The sequence below is a fragment of the Rhamphochromis longiceps genome, linkage group LG13, assembly GCF_057381845.1.
Source record: "Rhamphochromis longiceps isolate RC_006_pf linkage group LG13, R_longiceps_female_GT1.1, whole genome shotgun sequence".
Lineage (NCBI taxonomy): Eukaryota > Metazoa > Chordata > Actinopteri > Cichliformes > Cichlidae > Rhamphochromis > Rhamphochromis longiceps.
The window spans coordinates 12,223,563-12,249,700 of NC_140569.1; the positions used below are offsets into that span (position 1 = coordinate 12,223,563).

At 40.2% G+C, this 26,138-nt stretch overlaps 1 protein-coding gene across 1 annotated transcript in view; it reads left to right on the forward strand.

Moving 5' to 3' along the window:
- LOC146655441 (serine protease HTRA1A-like) overlaps positions 1-25,756 on the forward strand; it is a 28,266-nt gene extending 2,510 nt beyond the window's left edge. Inside the window, exons 2-9 of the mRNA XM_085427938.1 lie at positions 7,415-7,514; positions 8,084-8,288; positions 20,945-21,139; positions 21,228-21,260; positions 21,341-21,455; positions 23,141-23,204; positions 23,344-23,439; positions 25,071-25,756. Of these exons, the coding sequence (XP_085284064.1) occupies positions 7,415-7,514; positions 8,084-8,288; positions 20,945-21,139; positions 21,228-21,260; positions 21,341-21,455; positions 23,141-23,204; positions 23,344-23,439; positions 25,071-25,239 (977 nt within the window). The 3' untranslated portion in view covers positions 25,240-25,756. The remainder of the gene's footprint in view (positions 1-7,414; positions 7,515-8,083; positions 8,289-20,944; positions 21,140-21,227; positions 21,261-21,340; positions 21,456-23,140; positions 23,205-23,343; positions 23,440-25,070) is intronic.
- The last annotated feature ends 382 nt before the right edge of the window (positions 25,757-26,138 follow it).

The window sequence follows — 26,138 nt, forward strand, 5'->3', positions numbered from 1 at the left end:
GAAAAAACTAGGCCAAAATTTGACTGTGACCTTGGTGTCATAGTTGTTAAAAATTATCTTTTTTTTTTTTTTTTAAAGTGCAGAAAAAAACCTTTTTGGCAGTTTAAAAGCACTAATGTGACACAGACTGACAGGAAAAGCGCTGAAGAGTATTGGAGATCAGAACTGAATCACTTGGTGCCTCTCAAACTGTGAACCAGAACTATGGAGGGGTTGCATGAAGGTGTGAACGTGAAGGTGAGGCTGACTTTCTTATAATCTGTTTAGACTTTAATCCAGTTGAAAACCCGACACAGTTTGTGCTGCTCATAATTCAGAGCTGATGTTGCAGACAGAATGTACTCTGTGACTCCAGCGAGTGACATCTGCTGAATACGCACATTCTTCAGCAACTTGTTTCAGCCACTCATGATGTTAAAACATCATTTTTGGGCACATGCACGTGACTTGTTTTTGTTGTTCTACTTGTCAGTGTCTGCTTTTGGTTCTGAATGTCTGCCTGTCTGCTTTTCTCATCTGTTCTTTTTCCTGTTTGATGTCTGTAATTCTCCTGCTTCCTTCATTCCTCTCTCTGCTAAACTATATTTGCTGCAGCCTCTTCCGTGCTCAGCCTCTTTTTAATGTCATCTAATACTGACCGCAACATAAGCACATTTGTGTATGTCCGAATTTCCTAAATTGCACTAATTAGAGAAATGTAATGCTTTTGCACCACACCAAATTGCTGTACCTCCATTCTTGTCTATGGGCCACGATAAGTGTTATTAAACACTGTACTGAATATTGCATTGGTTTAATATCTTTTAAAGGGTTAAAACCTGCTCTTGCAGCTGCTGTACTGATCGACATACATCATTTTCTAACAATAAAATGGGACATGGTTTTGAATGGGTTCTCCATGCTGCTCTAACTGCCCTGTTACTAACTCAGTGTGAGTGTTTCTGGTTGTATTATGTGCTTTCAACCTTAGATGGAGTTCACAATGGAAAAAATTAAGTTCACTGGATTAAAATAGGGTAAATTGAATCAATATTGGGAATGGAAAAATTGGGTTAATTATAATCACTCAGTGAGTCATTTGAAACAGCTGCCAGTGTGTCATTGTAGTATTATAAACAGCGGCAAAGCTCAACTGTATGCTTTCATAACTGGGGAAAAAAGCCCCATCGAAACAAAATGATTCATGGTCTTAACACTGTAGCAAGCTCATATGTTCTGAATCATTGAAGAAGTACAGCGAGCCAAAATCAATGACCTACTGGAAGTAATTTTATAATAACATATGCACTAAGGCGCATACTTGCCATACTTTTTAAGGCCAAAGAGGGGCCATACTATTTACATTTTATTGGCTTTTTTTAAACAATCAGTACTGTCCTTTGACAACAACCCATTTGACGTAGCTTTACTTGCTGACCTTACTTTCTTTTCACTGACTGGTTCCTTTAATCCTCTATTCCACCTGGCACACCTTGTATGCGGGCTATACACCCTTCCCCTCACTATTCTCATGCTAATGTGGAGTGAAAAGAGTTAATTTATTAAACATTTCTATCTTTAAGTTAATGATTTACTCTAAACTTATTTTGGCTCTTTCAGAGCTTATATGAGTTTCCCCTTTGGTTAGTTAAATTACCTTTGATCTAAAGGAAAACAAACCTAAAATTCCGGAGAATAACTGATGGCTGTGTTCTTTGCATTCCGACCGGATGTCCATGCTGATAACGATCCTTTCCTTTGCCCCTCCTTCTTAACATATCTGAAAGATTTGCTAGTGCATTAGCTTAATTCCAGCTGGACTGAATCCACTTTGTTCACATCTATGTTTTTTCATTTCTTAAGGTTTTTTCTTGGGAGAACACAAATCGTCTTTTAGTCTGCAGGAACCAATAAAACGAAGGGTCCTATGCATGGGAAAGCTGAAGAAGAAAAGACACCCTGACCTGTAGCTCGTGTGTTGAGTGGGGAGGGGTAATGGATGTATGGGATTGTGAGGTTAGGGGGGGCTTTGAGTGTGTATGTTGGGAGGGGAGAGTACTTTTAAATTAGGTTCCTTTTAATAAATGTTGTTTTTGAATGGTTTTCCCCACATAATGCTTGAACTGACTCCAAAAAACTCTTTCCGACATCTGATTATTGTTAATAGATACTTAAATATTATGAGGCTTTCATTAGCAGTTACCACACTTCTCAATATGTCTTGCATATGGGTGAAATCTTAACTTCATCAGGTCACAGAAACTGTTTTTATGTCAGTATATCATTTAAATTGTGTGGTGAGAGTGTGTATACGCTTCTCTGTCAGGATAAGTTACTGCTTAGTAGGAATGCCACCCTCCCACATAAGAACAATTTTGTTTTTGGACTGCTTAAAAATCTAAACACCACATCCACTCTATATTACATGCAACTCACTTGACCCATCCCCACTTTTACCTTAAGTGCCATCTCCAAAATATCTGCTGAATAGCAGCGTAATGTCTGTGATATTGACAAGACTGTTCATAAGTCTCAGTCTGCCATTGCCCTGAAACTCAAGTGATATTTTGTGGTGTGCTGCTAATCATTAACATTTACAGTATTACTGTTTATCATATTATCATACTACTTTTATAGTCAGTAGTTATTTCTGCTAATGCTTTCCTATAAACCGAAGCAATTAGACTAAGTGTCTGACAGGGTGAGTCGGAGTAACAAGAGTGTGTACTTGCTGTTACACCAAATATATCGCTTCTTAATTTACCAAGTGTGAAATACTCCACTTCCAGTTTACTTTCTATAAAGTTGTTTATGCGTCTTTGGTGCACACAGATATAGTCACCAGCCACTTTATTACACTTGTTAGTACAAGTTTGGGCCTCATTTTTCTTTCAGAACTGCCTAAACTCTTTGTGGCACAGACTCAACAAGGTGCTGTAAACATTCCTCGGTTTATGGCATCACATAGTTGCTGCATATTTGTAGGCTGCACATCAATAATGTTGCATCACATTGCGAAGGTGCTCTATTGGACTGAGATCTAGTGACTGTGGAGGCCATTTGAGTACAGTGAACTCATTGTCATGTTCAAGAAGTCACTTTGAAGTGATTTGAGCTTTGTGACATGGCATATTATCCCGCCGGAAGCGCCCGGAACAAAAATGGGTACACTGTGGGCATAAAGGGCTGGACATAGTCAGCAGTAATGCTCAAATAGTGTGTGGCAATTAAACAATGCCCCCTTGGTATGAAGGGGGCCAAAGTGTGTCTAGAAAATATCCCCCACACCATTACATCATCAGCCTGAACTACTGATAGAAAGCAGGGTAGATCCATGATTTCATGGTATTTACACCAAATTCTGACCCTACCATCCACATGTTGAAATCACATGTCATCGGATAAGGAAACATTTTTCCAATTTTCAGTGTCCAATTTTGAAGACCCGATTTGAACCGTAGACTCAAGTTTCCTGTTCTTAGCTGACAGGAGTGGCACCCGGTGTGGTCTTCTGTTGCTCTAGTCCAGGGGTGCCCAATCCCGGTCCTCGAGAGCTACTATCCTGCAGCTTTTAGATGCATCCCTACTCCAACACAGCTGAATCAAATGGTTTGATCTCTTCAGCATGCCATCATGTTTGGCAAAGGCCTGATAACAAGCCATTCATTTGATTCAGGTGTGTGGGAACAAGGATGCATCTAAAAGCTGCAGGACGGTAGCTCTCGAGGACCGGGATTGGGCACCCCTAGTCCATCTGCTACATCAAGGTTCAATGTGCTGTGCATTCAGAGATGCTCTTCTGCATACTCTGTTTGTAGTAAGTGGCTATTTGAGTTATTGTTGACTTACCTATCAGCTCAAAGTAGTCCGGCCATTCTCTGTGCTTTGCCATCAACAAGATGTTTTCATCCAGAGAACTGGATTTTTTCTTTTTCTTTTTTCCCAGCAGATTCTGCAGTTTCTGAAATAAACAGACCACTCCATTTGATGACAATGACTATGCCACATACAAAGTCTCTTAAATCCCCCCCCATTTTTATATTCAAGTTGAATTACTTTCAGCTGGTGTCACCATGTGCACGTGATATGTGACCGACTGGTTAGATATTTGCATTAACAAGTACTTAAACAGGTATACCTAATAAAGTGGCAAGTGAGTATATATCTCTATATGATCAATCTGCATGAAAAATGCTTTTCAGTCTATCATTGGTCATTCTGTTATTATATGCCTATTATATGTGTTTATGTTGGTTTTGTCGCCTATGAGGAAAAACGCTATGTTACTTGGATTTCTAGTTCAATCTGCTTTTTGAACTAAAAAGCCATTTGCCTTGTTTATTAGTGACCTACAGCTTACTTTTACATTAGCTTCTAAATGATTGCCTTTAGGTAATCTCCAAATAGCTCCTGCGGGCAAATTATGCCCATTAAATTTGCATGCAGTTATTTTGAAACTGCATGCAGTTTCTGAGTCTATTATAATGTACTCTGTGACACCCTAAACAAGCCCATTTTCAAAAGAAGTTGAACGCACCACTTTTCACACCATCAAAAGCATGTCCTCTTTTCTTTCCTTATAATGACTCTAATTAAATGTATAAATGTCACACACACATAAGCTGTTTAGAAAATTACCTTGCAATCACAGATCCCATCTTACTATAGCAGCAGTTCAGCAGATGGAGAGGTTTTTCGTGAGCAATACTTAGATGAGACAGTGATCAGAAGCCTTTAAATCCCACTTTCTCTCCACATATCAAGATGAATCAGTCACGTTTTGGCATCTAGACGCTTCTTTTCAGTTTCGCTCATAAGTCAACTTAATTTTCCAACAGTAAAGTCTTTCTAAGCTTCAGCTGTAAGCTCAGTTGAGCAATGAAATGATCTATCTCACTATATAACTCAGGAGAAAATGGCTGATTCATGACATCCTGTCTCTACCAAATCACCACCACTAGGCCTATAAGTTTGCTATCATCACACTGGCATTGTAGTGGCAGCAGAGTGTTCCTGGTTTCCGCATGTGTGCAAGGAGGCCTCACTCATTATAACATGGTGAAGTGGAAGAGACTGGGAGCCTGTTTGTGCACTCCAGAAACAACACAGATTCTGGACCCCGGGCTCTGCTTTCTCTCACAGTAATCCTATCAGAGCTGACCACGAAACCCCCCGGGTTTGAAGCTAGCAGGGAGGAAATTACTCCAACATTTCCATCTTTTCTTCATACTATTGCAAGAAGGTTGTTTGGCCTTTATAATGTTTAATACTTGATTTAAAGTTCAGGAAAATATATGTCGGGGTTGGGGGAAAAAAAGGGGTTACATTTATTTATGAGCAACTTGGTTTTCTTTTTTCTTTCAGTGGCTTTTAGCTCTAAGAATAGCATTTGGTACACCGTATACCCAGAAATAATCATCAAGCATTTGATGGATTATAGTAAAATTCTGCACAGGCAATCTTAATCGCCAGATGCCCAGAAACCTGCTAACTTTGGTGAGCCCCTCGTTTGTCCTTTCATTACAATATGAGGTGGGCATCTGAATTTTTTTAGAGAAATAGCTTGACAATTATTAGCAGGACTGAAATGGATTTCAGTACATACATCCGTGAGGTGAAAAACTCCACAACTCAAAAAATTTCTAGTAAAATTATTGATTTGGATTATTGATTCATGATGCTCAAAGGGTTTATCTTGAAGGAATTTTCACCTCAAAATGTACTTTATATGTTTTCCTCCGGACTGTAGCACTGTTCATTCATCTAGACTGTTTTGGTGTCCAGTTTCGGACATATTGGCGCTTCACTTTAATTTATTAGAAATAAATGATATTCCTTGTGCTTAACTCAACAACAGTGTCTCTTTCCAAAGAGCATGACCTTACTGCCGTTGTTAATATTTAATAACATGAGCAAAAAATCCATAAACCTTACTGCAAGTAAATTCATGTAGAACTGTTTTCTGTCCACATCCAGTGTAAAGGAATTTGAATTACATTACAGCTCAGCTGAGGGAAAGTGGGAGGACAATATTACCAGAATCACTACTACTGTGAGCTTCTTGTCGCAGGTGTGCATGCATGCATCTTTCTGTGTTTATGATTCAGTTAAAAACATAACAGTTTATAACCAAGGCCCACTTTTTCCTGAGCTACCATTGTGAAGTGTCTGAGCATTTTAGCTTTTAGAACTGGAAGTGCTGGAAGGGGTGGGTCCAACATGGAAACCACATACTCATCAGGAAAGTGTTAATCCAAGTAATTTTCCTTATGACTTCTTCCAGCAGGGGTTGGTAATTAGTTTTTCCAAGGGGCCTCATGAGAAACTGTTGTGAGCTGTAGTGAAGGGCCTCTCCGATAAGTTAAACTCAGTTCTGCTCATTGTTAATTTTATGTCTTCATTAACTTTTCAGTGTGGCCCACTGCAACAGTCCACTAGAAAGAGATCTGGTTTAAGTCACTTCTGAATTGGCGTTGCTTTTCAGATACAGAACTGATCTGTATCCATCTTTTATCTTCAGTTTATAAATACGGTTGCTAGCTAACAGAACACTTTCACAGCTAACAAACTCCCGCTAAACAAATTTTGGTGCTTCACTGCGACCACCAAGACTTCAACCACATGCAGAAGAATTTACTTCCTGCAGTTTGTCAAATGTTTGTGGACTGTACTTTTTAATGGTGTTCCATACAGCAGCATGATGCTCATTAAATGCTGGTGTTAGCTTAACTGCACCTCAAGTGTCTCTTTGTTGTTTCTTTACCCTTCAGTGCAATCACTGATATCCAGGGGATTATACTTTTGCAATTTCTGTCATCTAGGAGAAAGTAATGACTGAAAATTGTTCTTGTGAGACAAAATAGTTCAAAGTACGTGGCAAAATAACAGCTTATGGATGGAAGGATGAAAAGCAAAGAGGGAAAGGTTGGGGACGTCTTGATTCATAGCCTTGCTTAAACTGTCATTTGAGTAGGATTTAATGAGCAGGTAAGTCAGTCAGCATTTCCTGACTTACCAAAGCTGGATGGGTGATTCAGTGAATTTGGCAGTCCCTTAACATACAGTGTCACACTGTCTGTGTGTTATACTTGACAAATGAGCTGCGGATGGTTTTAGAACTGCTCTGTTTTCACCCTTAACCATGGGGTAAGATAAGGGTAAATGTCAGTGTGAAGTGTTTATTTGTAAGGTTTATTACCAGACTCTGTAAATGAGTGAGTACATGTGTGTCAGACCTAGACCTAGACAGTCTCAACCGCAGATGAACTGTCATCTGTTCTTTTCCCAGATGTGTTATGATGAAGGGTAGTTTAATGTGTTGGTTCTCTATCCTCACACAGCTCTTACATCATGCAGTATTTCCATGCATCTTTTGTTTGTTTTTACCAGGCTGACATCCTATTTGTGTATTTGTGTGTGCATGATGTATTTCCAGCTCAAGACAATCCAGACAGCCCGAGGCACAAATACAACTTCATTGCCGACGTGGTGGAGAAAATTGCTCCGTCTGTGGTTCACATTGAACTTTACCGCAAGTATGAGCTGCGTACCTGTGTGTCTGTGCTCGGTGCTGGGGAGGGGCAGACTGAAAAACCCTAGAATTTACAACCTACCTGTGTACTTAAACACACTGCACCAGTTGGTAGAGCACCTTATTCTCAAGTTTAGTCTTTCATCTTCTTTTTAAAAATCATCCGACCAGATTTTTGTGCTTTTTAATCTCTGCTTCTTGTTCTTTGACACTTTGATTCTTCATCTGTCTCATCTCTCTTCTGTCTGTCACCATCACTTGTGAAGTGGTTTTTTTGAAGGTCAAAACCCTCTGATTTTCAGATTTCTGTCTCTCCTTCATCCGTCGTTGTTTCACTTAGATCTGTCTCTTGTTTTATTCATCTCTCCAGCTTAGCTTTATATACTCACCTTCTTACTGTTTATATATATATATATAGTATACATACTTTTGGTTTGCATTTAACACTTCTATTACACCATGTACTGCTTTATTTTACTATTCTGGAAAAACTGTTAAAGGGGAGAGGAAAGAATACCAGTAGTCTAACCTTTTCCTACTCTTTCCTAATGTCTCCCTTTCTTCCCTCCACAGGATGACTTATTCCAAGCGTGAAGTGGCAGTGGCCAGTGGTTCTGGTTTTGTTGTGTCTGAAGATGGCCAAATTGTGACCAATGCCCACGTGGTGGCCAATAAACACAGAGTGAAAGTGGAGCTAAAGAGCGGCGCCTCCTATGATGCCAAAATCAAAGACGTGGATGAGAAATCAGACATCGCCCTCATTGAGATCGATGCACCGGTTAGTTAAAGTGTCAGACTTCTAGAAACCTTGCAAAATATAGAAGATGTGGTAGTTAGAGGTGTTCTCAGTGAACACCATTAATTTTTTGTTCGCTTTTGTTTTTCTTGCTTCGTATCTAAGCAAGCACACCATAAAAGGAATAGTTTTAAATACTGGAAATAGTCCTCATTCACTTTCCTGCCAAGAGTGAGATAAGAAGATCAATAAGACCATACATCTGTCTACATTAAACATTAAGCAAGAGCCAGATGTGCTGATTAGCTTTGTTTTCAGTGTAAAGACTTGGCAGTAGAGACTCAAAGCAGTCATGGACTTGGCTTCTGTTCGCCAAGAAATAATATGAGCATTTAACTACTTGTTTATAGTTATTTGACATTTCTATTTATGTACTGATTAAACAAACGAGACAAATGTATGCTTTCAGTATTTCTCTGACAGTCTTTATGCGCATCTAAGCTAATTGCCTTTTGGCTTTTATTCTTAGCTAGCATGCAGACATGAGGGTGTTATTGAACTTCTAACAATATCGAATTTTCAGGTATAGAAGTATTTTCTAAAATTTCATGGTAAGTTTTTAATGATTTCTTTGAACTATCTGTTTTGCAGGGTGCAATGACTGTACATGTACATGTTTAATGACTTTAAATTTGGTGCACAAGTTTGAATTTATTTGGGATTTTATGTCATCCACACAGGGTCAGAATTATACAGGCTCAACTATATACAAACACCCTTATTAATATGTGGTTAATTTCCCTTAGCAAGTTTCACCTTTTGTTCTCTTGCTGCTGTGGCCAAATATCAGTCTTTGTCTCGTCTGACTGTAAAACGTTTCTCTAGAAGACATGTGGTTAGTGCATGTTGGCAGCTGCAAATTTTAGTCATGCTTACTGTTGTTGCAGGGCCTTCTTTCCTGGTCAGCCCCCTATTGGTCCATGGTGGTGTAAAACTTTCTTTTCTATGTACAGTAAAGCTGGTGTTGCAGTAGTTTCCAGTTCATGGCAGGCTTGTTTTCTTGGTATTTCCTGGGTTGTTTTTAAGCATTTTAACCAATTTTCTCTCATCTGAGGGTGACACTTTGGCTCTTCTTGCAGACTTTGGCAAAGTTGTCACAATTCTGATTAACTTATACATTTGTTTGAATTGATGATCTTTGAATATCCAGTATTTTAGAAATGGCTCCAAGACACCTTCATAACTTGTGTAAAGCTGCAATTCGTCTTCTTACATCTTTGCTGAATTCGTTGGACTCTCCCATTGTTCTTTTTTCTTTTTTTTTTGTTCTGAGTATTGGTCAGCATTGATCATTGAGTCAAACAAATCCTTTTTATCCTGACAAAGACAAACTACCAGCTGCAATGAATCATGATCACTGAGAAGTTAGTAGACCTTGGCCTTTTCTTTAACTTTTCAAGTTAATAGATCCTTCAGAACCTTCAGTCACTTATTAAATGATTTAAGTAAATGTATGTATGTATATATTTGACTTTTGACTGTAGTGATAAAATCTGAACCAATTCTTGTTTTTTAAAATGCTGTACAATTATTCCACCATTATATTAGCATGTTTTCCATGCCCTTGATGACTGTACATAAATGTCCCACCATATCTGTTTATCTAGTCCCATACTGCAGTGACTGTAAAGGGAAACAGCTTTTACAAAATTACAGACATACCTTTGTGTGTCTATTGCCATATATGTACAAGTCTCTGAATTGGTTTCACTGAGTACTGTACTGAGTTCATTTGGCCAAATTAAGGCTTGACAAATAAGCATTTATCCAATGAGTCCTGAGTTAGTTGAAGTGAAAAAGTCTGCAAAGGTATTTTTGACCAAGCTTTCTGAAGTCACAGCCAGCACAACAGAATAAAAATATTAACTCACGGTTTTGTAATTCTCCCATTAAACTGCTGTTAAAAAACTATTTTGTTGGTTTGGCGATTCAAGTCTGGAATGACAGTGTTCCAAATTTAGCCTAGTACTCAGAGTGCAAGTGAAGCAAAGTGAGCATGCAGGTGCAACCAGATGGGTCTTTAAAACACAGCTGGCTTGCAGTCAGTCCAGATCTTGTTAGTGTTCATACACAACAAGCTGCAAAAACAACTGACAGATACTACAATGCTTGTTTCACAACCAATTTGCAGAGACACTCACTTATTCCTGGCAGGTAAAAATCTATGGACGGTGTTGATATTTAAAAGAAAACGCATTGCTTTGTAGCACATATGTTTGTTGCATTTTCTCTCCAGTTCTCTCAATGTCCCTATCTGTCTGCGTTTTTGTCTGTCTACTGGACCAGAGGGATCCACGTTGCATGTTAATCACAGCCATTCATGTGAAGGAGTGTGTGGCAGAGAGCCACGGCCTATTGACTGCGAATCATAGCAGAGCTGCATTAGGGAGCTCACTCTCATGGCTCTGTGACACAGCTGAAAAGTTGGTCACGATTGCAGAGCGAGGTATGTTACAAAGACCCCCCCCAACCACCCTTAAGTCTGAAGAGGTTGAAGCATTCAGGTTTTGTTCGGTGCACAAATTGAGCAAGGAGTGCAGAAAAGAGCAATGACATGTGCTTTGTATTTGTTCATTCTATGATAAAACCTGTTCAGTCTGTTGATGACAGTCAGTCTGGTCTTTATTGAGGGGGATTTCCCCTGTTTGTTTGCAGCACATGGTCAGTGGCTGTGCAGATTCAGGAATGACTGGTACTTATAACATGTAGTAACATAAAGATATAGGCCGTTTAAGAATCTTCATCATCATAGAAACCTTTCACTGCACATGCATTTGAAACATTTCGATGCATCAGACTTTTTCTTGATAAACAACAAACCTGCTTTACTAAAAATTGCCTGCAAAATAAGAAGCAGGTAATTTGAGTAGGTTTGCTGTAATTCAAGACATTCAACACTATGAGTATGAAGTGTTTGTTTTATATGAAGCCAGAATGAGTTATCCAGACCATGTGTCAGCGATGAAGCCCCAGAAGACCTGTGGTCACTTTGCAAAGGCACCATTATTTAGATTTTCATTTGGAACTCGGATTTCTGTTAATGTGCAGAACTTAGCTTGTGGAACTAGTGAGAGTTATTAGATGGAAAATTAGACGATGAGTCTGTTATAATGTGAGGGCGGGAGGGCAAGCAAAGTTGGTTTGCATTAAAAGGGACATTGAAACCATGCAGAATAATTACCTCGGGTTGTTTAATTATAGCACCTAAAGTGTAATAACCACATATTTCAACTTCATAATAGTCTTCTTTTATTACCACAGTTTTAGACGACAGAGTAATGTCAACATAAAATCTGAGGTATGAATAGGAAGACTTCAAATAAGCCATCGTGATAGTAGCCAAAGGTTAGTGAAGCCTCCAGCACAGCAACTTAACCATCAGCATCTTAGTGTTTTCAAACTGGATGTTATGAGTAAAGGGGCAGTTCTGACCGTGAAACCAAAGACTTCCCACTCATACTGTTGAACATCCTACTTTGTACTACATTTTACTGTAAAGGTGAGTCTGTGGTCACAGACTAAGTAGCCAAAGGATCGTTTTCCCCTAGACTCCTCTGAAAGCACACATTTTTGTAACTAGAGGATCATCCACTGCTGGCTATTAAAAATAAGATTTAAAGGGACGTTAGGAATGGTTTGACTTTCAGATCCAAAAGCGACATCCATCTTTTATATATAGTCTGTAATCCATATCATTAAAATGACACGATCTTTTAGTTTTGAAGATGTTAATAGCTGAATTTGGCAGAGAATAATTCATTCAATGCCTATTCACTGTCTATGAATAAATCAATAAAAAGTGATGTTGGCTATATCATATTCATTTTCAGAGTAAGTAAGAAAAAGCAAATATTCTCTTGTTTAAGCTTTCTATTTTTTGTGTTCAGAAAGATTTGAGGGATTTTAATTTTTTAAAGCTACAGAGGTCAGTTTTCAGCTATTTTGTTGCTGAAAGTCTTCCATCGTCCCCCCCATCAGTCATCATTTGCCTTTGCTTACCAGCCCCAATAGTGTTCTTCCAGTTAAATAAAAGCTAATTGTTTACAATGTCAGCAGTATAGAAGCAGCCAAAAATAATCAATAAAACTCCACAATGGTACAATTGTTTATGAGTGAGAAAGTTTAAAGTTAAGTTTTCCCTGACTGTATAATGAATCTCTTCTCTTTTCTTTCTCTCTCTTTTTCTATGTGAAACTAGAGTTTATGGTAGCAGGGCCCAGTCTGTTCCTGGGGCTGTGGTCTGCCCCTCAGCTCTGGGGAACACATTAGTCTGTCTACAGCAGCTGGAACTTCAGAGGGGGACGGAAAGAGGGGGAAAAAGTGCTGTGCTCACTTGTTCCTGTGTAGAGAGTATGGGGGGAAAGAGAAAGCAAGAGGGACAGAGAATGAGAGGGTGATGTGGCCAAGGCCTGGAAAATGGATCCACATGTCTGAAGGACTTTGTGAGCTAATAGGTTAATGATTGCACTGTGTGATGCGCGTGATGGAGCCCATCAAGCTTTAGGTTTTTAAGTCTTTCAGACCCCTGTTCACTTATACCTGTAAGTGATTCCAAAGCCTGTTGGACATTTGTTTACTTAGGCTGATAGAGAGCAACACAGACTGCCTCGTTAGAACTTCAAAATGTTCCAAATGTCCCGTGCAGTATGTCATATTTTTTAATGTTTCAGTTTATGGCTTAATCTGTGCAGTTATTAGAAAGTGATTTGGTTGCTTTAATGAAATGCAAATGTACTGCCATGCATTATCTTTGACTCTGCAGCTAAAAAGCCTCTTACCTCTTTACTTCAAAGTCCCTTAAGACTACAGCTCTGTATAGTAATCCAGTGCGAGAGCTCTACTTGACCACAGGAAGGCTGTGGTGTGTGATGTGTGTGTTAGGAACATCCATACATCCATCCATCCATTGGGGCAGGAACTCGTCCCTGACCCAGAGTGGGCAACCTTTTCCAGCTGAGGCCATGGCCTCAGATTTGTAGGTGCTGATTCTCATTCCCAGAGGTACCGCCCCTGATCTCCACTCAACATTGGAGAGGCGTGTCAACCAGGACAGCCCAGCAACATCCAGAGCCTTCAGGAACTCAGGGCAGACCTCATCCCCCCCCAGGGGCTCTGCCACCAAGGCATTGTTTAACTGCCTCAGTGACCTCGCCCCCGGAGATTGGCCGATCATCCCCCTCGTCCCCAGACTCTGCTTCCTCCACAGAAGATGTGCCAGTGGGTTTAAGGAGGTCCTTGAAGTATTCCTTCCACCGCCCAACAATTTTCTCAGTCAAAGTGGGGCCCTTTTTTGGGCTGTGCCCGACCGGGCCCCATGGACTAAGGCCTGGCCAACAGACGCTCCCTAGCCCTGGCTCCACGCCGGGGCCCTGGTAACCCTATCCCGAGCAGAGTGAACTGTTCCCTTGGTGTTCTACTCATGGGGGTGTTCTGAATTGCTCTTTGTCTGGTCCCTCACCCAGGATCAATTTGCCATGGGAGACTCTACCAGGGGGCAGAAGCCCCTGGACAACATAATTCCTGGGATCCCTGGGGCACACGAACCCCTCCACCACGATAAGGTAGTGCTTTGCATAGGGGGTGGAATAGTGAGGACAAAATGTTAAAATTACCGAACTCTACCTTACTTTCAATGATAGTCATCTTCTAAAGATGTTGTGAAAGTGATTGAGCTTTTTATTCGGGTATATTAAAATTTAAACTGCAATTGTTAACAATGGCGAGGGCATGAAATAGAAAGTCTTGGCGGGATATTCATTATCCCCTATCTGGATATCCTAGGCCTTGAAAAATAGGCCACTGCCTCCAGAGAAGTGAACAAAGTAGCTGAATCTGGCCATCACATTTTGTATTATTTGTAGGCAACAGAGCAAGCAGTCATGATTTTAGATAGTGCAAACTGACCCCTGCATACTAAATTAAAATCTGCTTTTGCCCACTTACATCTGAAATCACCGAGAGGCTAAATGATGAGCTATAAATGTGCCATCAATATCACTGTAAGTGTAAATCCTAGAATGGGTGAAAAAAAGCTTTTTGAAGATAAGGTGACTCAAAAAGATTCAAAGTTAATGAGTCATTAACTTTTTCTCAGCTTTACAAGTGCTGTATTGTGGTAAAACAAGTCTTTTATTCTCCATGTGTTCTCATGCAACAATAGAACTGTTTTTACTGGCGATCAACATTTTTAACCAGCCTCTCTGGGAAATTTGCCTGGTGTTGGTTTGGACAGGGCTGGATTTTGTGTGCGTCTGTGTCTGTGTTATGTGAATGTCTATAAAGCAGCCTGCACTGATCTGTTTATTTTGTCTGTTTATATTAGTAACACTGGGTAAATATTTCTGCAGAAGATGCCCACATTTCATTTGAAATCCCTCAATTAACAGAGGTGATAGACAAAAGCAGTTATTCAAACCATTATGAAAGTGTATGAGTCCGCATTTGTCCACATGGGTGTAAGACAGCTCACTGCGGGGACGTGGAGGTCACGCTCCTCTGCCAGTGGAAAGACACTGTGTGTCGCCTTTGGAGACAGGCAAAAAGGAAATGAATCACTTCCTCCTCCCTTCCTGAGCCATCTATTCTCCTTCATCTCTCTCCTCTGTAACCAAAAAGGTTCCCAGGCCTAAAGATGCAGTAGTATGGGAAAAGAGCCAAGGAAAATGGACACATAGACACACATAGTTTTACCCGACTGGGTGTTGACACTCATTGTCTTGGCCTACTGTTTTGATGTGTAATTGTTTTCTTGGCAACAGCCTTGCCCACGGGATTACCGGCATATTTGACTCAGTGCTGATTATCAATAACCTTTATTGTTTCCCTAATGACACAAGGTATGATGCATCTTCAGCTATGTAATTATGAGACAACTGCAAGCTATTTTAAAGGCAGCTGAGTGAACCCGTGTTTTAAGGTTAGTCCACTCAGATTTTTTTTTTTAAAAAGTCACATTTGCTCCAGTGGCATATAAACAAGGACACAGGCTTTTGTCCCTGTTTAAAACCCTGCTCTGAAACCAAGCACACTCGCTACTTATGTTTAAGTGTAATTAGAGTTTTTACATTCATAAATCAGCAGTGACACATCTTCCGGGAAACAAATGAATCTACAGATTGCATTTTGAATCTTTTTCACAAGTTTTGTTAGTTTCATTTCCTCAGACATATCCGGCAATTAATAAGAAGCCCGAAATTGTAGGAAAATGCATAGCTTTCGGTTCTCTACACTAACACAGAGATGTAACATGTAATGTCAGACTGATTGTGCTGATTTGTGTTGTCACCTGACAAAGGCCCTCTCTGAACCAGAAAAAAAATGTTTTAAAAGTGCACTGTTATAGGCTCCAAAATGTAAACACCACTCATATTTATTGCATTATCGGGGACAGATATCTCAAATCCAGTACAAAATTACGCTAAGGCATCATATATCTAGGTATAACTGTTTGGTTCTTAATCTGGATAGATGACACATTACCTTTAGCTAGTTTTTCCTGGCTTTTATTATCTGTTAACTTATTGCAGCTGTCATACTCAACAATTTGGGTGCGTGCTTAAAGAAAGTATAACACACCAGAAACATCTGGTTCCTGAACAGGGAGAATTGTGCTACTCCACCATATAAAAACAAATAAACGATAATAACCTCCTGAGACATACAGCATAATTCCTATAGGCATATTAGTGTTACTGTCACAGGTTTTCGCTTTTTGTCAAAATTACCTCTACAATGGCAAAGAAGCTATTCATCTGAAATTAGATGGATACTAGGAGAATCAGTAGATTTAGCAAATGTCCCTAAATGACACATTTATGTTCTAGTGAAGTAGTTCTTTTAAAAGGTCTAATAATTGGCATGAAAGGCAAACAGGAAGTAAAGTGACCTCTTTTTCATTGGAACCATTTCCATGCACTGCTAGCACCTGCACGTTACCATCAAACGGGTGAGCCCAAAGTTGGAAACACTGATGTCAGTGGCTCTGGGAGGTGCCATCGTAGTTAATTTGCCAATGACCTGCAGATTCTTTTTGCCATGATTTTTTTCCTGTCTTTTTTACCCCAGCTTTTGATACATAATGCTATATAATGTTGCTTGTCAATCTAATCAAAATGTAGATTGCTTCTCCAAAGACAAAAGGCAAAACTGGCACCCGAGCCGTAACAGTAACAACACGGACACGGTGTCGGAAAATGTGGAAAGGGTCAGGGAGAATGTTAGGGGCAGATAGATGGTTAAAAAAATGAAGCTTGAGGACTTGATCCATTTTTTATATCTCCTGTTATACTCAGGGTCAGCACAAGTATGGCATATTCCAGCACATACTGGCCAAGAGGTTGGCTCAACCCCAAAGTAGCTACCAGCCTTAAAAGAACAGAAACATCTTGAGCGCCATGTAAATACTTCAAGTAAAAGCGAAATGAACCATATTATGCTGTCAGATCTCTCCCCTGGAGCAAACGAACCCACTAGACCTCCTCTGCTCTCATCACTGTGATTTGCACAGTTCGAAGTTTTGCGGTGTCTAGCCAGAACTGAGATGTCCTTTAGTGCTCGTAAGCGTTCATGCTACAGAGTGAAATGTGTCCAAATCTCGCAGACATATGTTTGCTCTTATTCTCAAGAACATATGGAACCTATAGTGGAGTGGTTTCCGCACTGGTGTCAGCAAGGATATGGTTTCACCCAGTGTGACGTGGACACCTACGAAGTGGGAAATGCCTATTTTATGTGCTGATTGTGACTTTACATACTTCTACAAAATTTTCTCAAACTATAAATAGTGAAGTAATTACCTATTTACTTATTTTGTACTTGTGCTATCATTCATGTAAACGAGTCCATTGTACACCGTGCAACCACTCAGGCTCACAAGCACACAAACACAGTCAGCATAGCCTCTTTCAGTCTCCTGAGCGTGATCTTCTTATTCCCTTATTTGATGTTATGTACTGCATGAGCATGCTGAATCCTGCCACATTTTTAACTGCATCAGCACAACCTCGAGGGCAAGTTCAGCAAGTAAAACCCTATACCTTAGTGTACTTATGAATTTTGTAAAGTAGAGCTTTGTAAAATATGCCCACCTTGCTTTGAAGACACCTGCATGAAGGAAACATTAGAGGCCATGTGACTGCATATGAGCTTTAATACAGTTCAGGTCATGCACTGACCCAACCCGAGCTTCTGTTTCTGAATATGTGTATTTTGACGTGGTCTAGCTGTATATCTAAGCAGTGCCAGGTGTGTGGGATTTAATTTACAGACTTCAGTTTGTGAGGGTTCACGCTTAGGCGACCTCCTCCCTTTCTCTGAGTGATTATATGTGTGTCCACATGTGCCTTAGACACTATTAAGCCTCAGTCCATCTTAGTTTGCCTGGAGTTAAAGTTTGCACCTGGTCTAGTCATAAAAAGGTAGTTAGTGTAATGGCTTTTAAATGAGGCTCCAAACGACCCAAGCTTTAACATCAAACATTGATAAATCCCTTTATAGCAACTCTACAGCTATTTTCAAGTCTTTCTGTGGGGTTGTCAACCAGCATATTCTTCTCACTGTCCTTTCGCCAAACCTCTCTGTGTGCAGGCGGTTGAACAAATACTCTGCTAGGCGACAGCAGATTTTACGAAAGCTTTGAATTTTTCTCAGTAATGTGTCGCTTACAGCTGCCTCTTTGGGTAACATAAACAAAGCTGTTTAAATCTCCTTTCCTCAATCTGATGGCCCACTTCTCTCTATTATCTAAACACTCAAGAATGTGGAAAACACAGATTCTTTTGGGCAAGAAAAGAGAGGATAATCTATGGCATCATTGCCATAATATGAGGTAATGAAACGGTCTCAAACCTAACAAAACAAGAGCCCTTTATTTAAGAAGAAAAAAAAATCTATCCTCATAGACCTCATCAGATCAGACTTTTTTTTTTTGTTGTTCTATAAATGTTACCGTGGCTGTCGTTTTTATTTTTTCTACATCTTAAGCCAAAAATATTTTTAGGGGTAATAAGCTGGCTCCTGACGTAACTTTGATTCACTCTTTCGTCTCACATTCTCAGACTCTCTTCCTGTGGTTTGTGGTGTTTGTTGTTCCCTTCTTTCACCTTGCCTCTTTCCTTTAAGTGCGGCTATAGTGTCTTTGGGTAAAGTACCAGTGCATCTGAAATAGCACGGTGAGTCACTTGGGTGGTCAGACGAGGCGGACTCACATGGCGAGATGATTTTCCACAAGTGATTCCAGATTGCTGACTAGTAACAATTAGTAAGTGATATGTAAGCTAGGGGTCTCTCGAAACTTTGGGGAGTCCACTCGCTCTGTGTTTGCTCTGCCCTCTCACCTAGGTGCTGTTTGCATGTCAGCCAACTTCTGCATTTTGCCCTGCATGTGCATGCTTTTTGTGAATGCAGTGTGATTTTTGCATGAGTGTGTGTGAGACCCAGGGTTAGGTAGAAACTTTTAAGCCGCAAACTGCTTGCATTTAATAAAGTCAGATCAGGTGGTAAGGTAGCAACAGTCACCATGACACAACCAGTATCACTAACTGTTATCAGAATCATGGTGACAGGCAGTGGGTAAATGCCTTAGCAGGGACTTGAATCCACCTGATGTCCTCTCTCTCTCTCCGCAGCGTGTGTGTTTCTTTTTCTTCCTGTTTCCATCTGGTTATACTCTTATCTCACATGGAGTGTGACGGGAGGGGGGAGCTGGAGTGATTAAACAGACTGCTACTCCTGTGTCAGGTGTCTTTCTGTATGTGCATGTGCATGCCAAATGCTTGTTTGTTGGATTGTGCGTACAGTTATGTAGCTTGTGCGTGTTGCCATATTTTTTTGTAACAAACCCTACAATGTTGAAACAAACTCACACTAATTGGGAACTAATCCTGCGGCATTTATAGTAGTTGTGTTTGTATTTCTATATCTGTGTCTCTGTCAGCATGTGAGGTAAGATTGAAAGGTTCTCATCCTCACTATCTTTGTCATGTTCTAATAATAACTTCACCATGAGCACTGAGATCATTTACAGAAAGCTTTAACACGGTATCACTGAAAAGATTTGTCTCTGACATTTTCCTGCAGCTCAGTTTTCTAAATGCATTTCAATTCGCTTATGAGTCGCATGTCTTTATTTAATCTACATCTGCAAACATGCATCGATGCAGAGAAAGTGTTTGCATGCGTTGGCAGTTAGGTATCCCCGATATAGTGCTGGGAATGATATAATTTTGCAAATTGCTTCCTATATGATCCCTTTGTCTGTGTACACTAACATGTGCTACTGTCCCTGTGAACATTCACCCTCCTACGCCACCTATTTATAACCCTGAGTAAACAAAATGGATTCACAAGAGGAACTCTTGGGATAGGTACTTTTTTCCCCTCTAAGAAAGTTGCCTCCCTGCAGGTTATTGGGTACAACTGTATACAGACCCATGTGGATGTGGCATTACACATGCTTTGACTATGGACTATCCAGCAGAGATGATTTCATATAAAGAAGGAAATTGTCACTGTGGATGGATAAATATATTCTTTCGGTGTCTGAGGCAAGCACTCAGCAGCCTGGTTTCTACCACCCAGTGTAACAGGCCCAACCATAGCTTAAGGTACTCATTATTGACTGTAATATCTATCCATTTTCTAGCATCTGTGGTCTGTTGGCACACATTTGCCATTAGGAATCATTTCTCAGCCGAGCTGCACTTTCAAATAAGCCTTTCATCGTGATTATCAGTATTTTAGGTTGTTTGGCATAAATTTCCCTTCCCCTGTGGTTTTAAAGTGGTAATTGTTTTTGTGTGGGAGCAGGACCATGCTGCATTGAGTGGGTTATGTTTAGAAGACTTGCAGTTTAGCTGTAATTCTTTTTCTGCTGTCCACTTATAAAACACCTGATCACGAGAAATGCTCAGCAGAGCGACTGCAAATGAAGCAACACTGAACTTGTGATTTTCTTTCAGAGTTACTTTTTTACATATTACTCAACTTTACATGGAGGATGTCGAGGGAGCAAAGAAATATAGTTTAGTTTTAAAGTGAATGCATTAAGTTAGTATAAGAATAGCTGAATAAGTTTAACTGCATCACTTGTTTTGTTTTCTGTTATTCTGTGCATAACTTGTAACTGAAAAGATGCAAAGATAAAAGTTAAAAATAGCAGATGACAGAGTAGCGTAGGCTAAATGTAGATGCTAGTTTCACAAATGATTCCCTATTCCTTTTATGGAGTCTGTCAAATGGCTAGAAAAATATCTGTGTGTGTGTGTGTCTGTGTGTGTGTGTTGGGGGGAGGGGGGTTCAAGACTATAACTCTACAGTAAGCTTATTGCGCAGAGAGACTGGACAGAAACGTTAGCATGTTTACGTTTGCTGCTAAAATGCTAATACGCATATTAGCACAAAACACAAAAGGTGCTGGAAGTGTTATTAGATTTTGCAGCATATTTGGCCATAAAGTCAGGTAATCACTAAAAGGAATGCAAATTATTCTGAGACATGAGTGGACTAGTTTGCAGACCATACTGTTGAGCTGACGTTGCGCCTCTAAACCCTATCCTATCAATGCTAAAGAAATGCTTTCTTTACCTGCAAGCCTTGGATTCCAAATATAAACATACTGACCCTCTGTGTCCCACTTGCAGACCAAGCTTCCTGTACTTCTGCTGGGCCGTTCGTCAGATTTGAGGCCAGGAGAGTTTGTGGTTGCTATTGGCAGCCCATTTTCCCTCCAGAATACGGTTACTACAGGAATTGTTAGCACTACTCAGCGAGGGGGCAGAGAGCTAGGCCTTCGCAACTCTGACATGGACTACATTCAAACTGACGCCATCATCAACGTAAATAAATAAAGCTGAATTGTCATTTCTCACTGAATTTCTTTTCTCGGATTACTACAGATAAGTTATTTACTTTTTTGGTTCACAGTACGGCAACTCTGGAGGGCCTCTGGTCAATCTGGTAAGCCAGAATTATATATATGTTTTTATGCTTCTACAATTCACCATTTACAGTCACTGAGTTGAGGTTTACTGGCATAGGATGGTGAAGTGATTGGGATTAACACGCTGAAGGTGACAGCGGGCATCTCCTTTGCCATACCCTCGGACAAGATTCGACAGTTCCTGGCCGAGTCATACGACAGGCAGTCCAGAGGTATGAGCTCTCACTGACACATTATTAATGTTCTCATTTTACTGGCTCTCTTCAATCACTTTTAGTATAGAAGCCAAGAGAGCTGGACCGTGATCTCAGTTAAATGAGCTATAATTCAGCTCACTAGTTCAGGAGTTTTTTTCGTTTTCATCTTTGTGTGATCTCTTGCGATATGTTCACTGTATTTAGAGCTATGGGAATCCATGCCCAGCATTACCTAATAGAATTTTGACATTACAATAAACTAAAAAGAAAAATCTGTGCCAGTGCATATTGGTTTGTTTGTTTTTATTTTATGCTTTTTGCCCTTTTCATTGAGTAGTGTTTCATAAGAAATGAAATTCAGAAACTTACCTATATAAAGCAGACTTCACCTGATCCATGCAAATCAAAAAGGAAAATGCAAGTTGGTGTTTTCAAAAGCTTTTATAGACCAGCACTATAATACATATATAGTAAGTACATTTGATAATACAGCTATTCCTCTGACAGCAGTTGCCTGTCTGCAAAAGTGTCCTGATAAGCTGTTGAGAAATTGTTCACCTTTCCCAGATGTGTGCAGCCTGCAGCTGTGCAGTGGACATGAAGACCCAGCCTGTCTCAGACATGTTTAGTAGGAAACATATCAGGACTAAATGCTTGCCAAGAAAGTGCATGAATATCCTCCTGATCCAGAAAGTCCTGCACTACTGTGTCAGTGTCAGACATTGTTCTACTATTGTTCTACTAGCAGGGTGGACAGCTTATCTCAGCATCTCTGTCCAGATTTCCAGAAAGACCAATCAGATCAGAGGTGATGCTCATATGGAGATGCAAGGCTGCAGCAATAACTCAGACATGCATGCCAGCATCCACCATGCCAGCATCCCTGCCTTGGTCACAGGTGCAGCATGGTGGCACTGATGACAGTATTGAGCATATGCTGTTCTGAGGCCACTGCCTTGAGAATGCAATACCCTGAACCAATTCTGAGGTGGACAAGTGAGTTCATGTAATTGTTTGTTACACAAATGACTAATGCCTCCGCTAAGTAAAACCAGTGAACCAGAACAGAAAGCTACTCACGGGTTTTCTAAATGATGTACTGAGAAAAGGATCTCAAACAAAGATTCGAAACATATTTCACAGCGCAAAACCTGCATTTCTTATTTTCTTTATACCCTTTGAGATTGTTCACAGATTCGGCTACGTTTGAATCGCTCTCTAGAAGTCCTGTTGTGACACTCACTTGTAATGTATGCTGGCTGTCCCTCACTTTGTCAAAAACAGTGAACCTTCTAGTTGGATGAAAGGGACAAAGACACTGGGAGCTAAATATGGCTCAAGTAGGGCTGGTGAAAGGTGAAGATTGTCTCAGTCCTTCTGAAAACGTGCTGTCTTTTCAATAAAGTGCATATGCTACAGTTTTGGGAAAGTCCCTGCCACTTTGTTTCCCCTCTGAGGCCCCAGGATGTTGCAGTATAACTCCAACTTGACAGTCTTAGCCTCGAGGTCGAGCTGAATTCACAGTGCACATCCCATTGAATGCATGAAAAAATGATGATGATTCCCCTGGTCATATTCCTTTACTAAAGCACTGCCTTTGGGCAATGAAACTGCAGACTCCAACACAGAAAAGTGCTGTTTGGTCTCTGGTTTGTAGCTAGAGACCCAGGTTAGAAGATAACTGAATATTCTATGTCCAGCCTTAGGGAGAACAGAAGCAAAGAAGAAGTATATTGGTGTGAGGATGATGACTCTCACTCCAGGGTAAGTTGCACACTTTTATGTACATAGCCATTGTGTTCAATCCCCAGAATGCAATAAATGAAACATTGTATTATACCCAGGTCACAGGGAATTGCAGAATTTTGTGTTTAACTCTCTCCTTTTTTCCCCCTACCATTAGGCTAGCCAAAGAGCTGAAGACTCGACTCCGCGACTTCCCTGACATCACCTCGGGAGCTTATGTTATGGAGGTCATTGCAAAGACACCAGCTGCAATGTAAGCAATATATTATAAGTTTCCAAAGACAGTGGCTCTGTAGAAGCTAACTTGATTGTAACTTTATGGATCTCAGTGAAGTGCAAATGGAGGTTCTATCTGACTCTAGCTATGGGATATTGTCTTTGGCTCGTAATACAATACATCTACACTAAATTCACACAAGACTCTCATCACTCTCCACGCAGCCCCTGCTCGCCTCTCGAAATGCAAATAGATAGTATATTTCATTTCCTTTCTTAATTTTCTTTTCCTAGTTTAACCATCAAGAGGTTGCACACATGCCCAGAGCTTCCTACATAGCTGTCCTACTAGCATGTGAATTAATGGCTCACTCTAGCATGTCTAGAGTGCTTGGCCCTCTAAAATATCCCCCTCCTCCCACAATTGCGGCCCACTCCAATCAGCCACCACCACAACTCCAGCAGAGTAGGGCGCGGGAGACGCTGAGGTCAGCTATTTCCTTCAAACCTCATGCAGGGAGGTTAGTAGCTGAACTGTGGTTTTCCTGCGCCTGCTCACCCATCCCACTATATAGTGGTCTGTCCTACAAGGTTTCATCAGTGTTTACTCATTGCTTAAATAACCCACCCTTTTGCATTATAACATTTCTGTGGTTCCTTTTATATTCTCTGTTTTGTTTTTTCTAGGCTCTGCTTTTTTCACTTTTGATCTCACTCTGTGTTATGTTGGTTTATGGACTTTGGAATCTTGATTCTTCTGTAGGGAAGGGATTGTTTCTGTGGCGACCGAGTGCACTGAAATCCCAGTTTCAGCTCCGTTAATTGATGCTGTTGCAAGTGAAGGTGTGGTGGTCTATGTTTACATGTGGCTATGATTAAGCAGTTGTTTTAAGAGTCTGCTTTTGATATCACTGCTGGTTACTGCCTCAGTCTGTGCGTGATCCCCATTTTACTACTTTGTTTTTTACATTGGAAGTGTGCTTTTAGTCAATGTGTTTTTATTTTTTGTTGATTTAGAGGCTCACAGACCTGGAAACAATCCTACCAATAGCTGATTATGGCTATGTAAAATGAAGAGTATTTCACCTCTATATTTTCTTTCCACTGAAATCTAAAGAGGGAACTATAGTTAAATTACATAAGAAGATGTATAAATTGTCATAAAACTAAACCACTAATGTGTTAAGGCATCTACACCCATGAACATTTATTTCATTTGATCATTCAGATTACTTTAATAGCTTAATTCATTTAAAAACATCACAGATTTTCTTAAAATGTAACACAATGGAGGATGACCAAATATAAGCTTCAGTTCATATACGTGGAAATAAAGAATAACAATCAGTTCAGTGATTGGTATGGGATTTATTAACAATAGGATAAAACCAGTGGACTGACATTTTTATTTCCTACGTTCCTATGATTTTACAGTATTTTGTGCTCTGTTAGTCAACATACAAAAAAATAGTGTATACAGTGATAGAAGGTGACATGGAACAGCTGGACTTGATAAACATCTGTACACCTCCTCAGAGGCTAAAACTGTGCCTTGATGTCATAAAACTCAACTAGAATAGCCGGGCTCCGAAAACAAAGATCATCCTATTCGCACATGTTTTTCCATTTATGAACCCCTCAATCATTCTTTCTTCTTCTGTCCTCCAGCGCTGGACTCAAAGAGCATGATGTCATCATCTCGATCAACGGCCATAGGATTTCAACAGCAACCGATGTCAGCGCCGCCATCAAGAGAGATGACACCTTAAAAGTGGTTGTGCGCCGTGGCAATGAAGATGCCATCCTCACTGTTGTTCCCATTGAAATTGACCCTTGACCCTCCAGAAATCACACCACAGTTGCTGGAGCTAGCTTTTACTTATCACCAGTGGACCTTATATCGGAGGGGTTTTTTACTGACGCACCCTCTCCCTGTGGCCAAAGGCCGGTGGTGCCTCACATCCAGGAAAATTCTGGCATTGCCTTGAAAGGAATGACTGTACGGATGCTTTAAAAGCAGCGCTGTACTATGTTTTCCCTGTGTGTTCTCATGTTTAGACTTTAATGCTTTGATCAAAGCTACTACTGTGTGTTCTTAAACCTTAAAAAAATAGTCATTGGCATAGTGTTTTCACCTGCTTACTTGTTTTGTTGTTGTTGTTGTTTTTTTAATGTACTGTTGCTCAGTCAGGCTGACTGAAATTTGAAGCAATTTTAAGCGACTTGCTGAGCAAATCATATTTGTAAAATTGTTGTTTTCTAAACTCCCCCCCTTTTTTTTTAAAGTACTGTAGAAATACTTTGTTGTTTATGTGATGTATACTGGAGAAGAAAATAAAGGTTTTTTACCTCCATTTGCTTTGACACTCTGCTTACTGCCTTTTAAAAAATGCTCTTTCCAGCTCTCTTTCATTCAGTTTAATACACACATAAACAGTGTTGGCCAAGTTACTTGAAAAAAGTAATCAGTAACTAATTTCTCTCGTGCATATGCACACAGAAAGAGGGACATGGAGCGTGTTGGGATCTGGTTTAAATTTGCTTTTATTGCCTTCATATGGGCTTGATAGTGGTCTGGTGTGATTGTTGGGACAGGGTCTCCACAGACTGACCTCAGAGACAGGAGTGCGAGCCAAACTGAGATCCGACCCATGATGCAGTGGTCACAGATGTGGGGCTCGCATAAATACATTTAATGTTTTGGTGGAGATTTTTTGTTTACCACATATAGTGAAG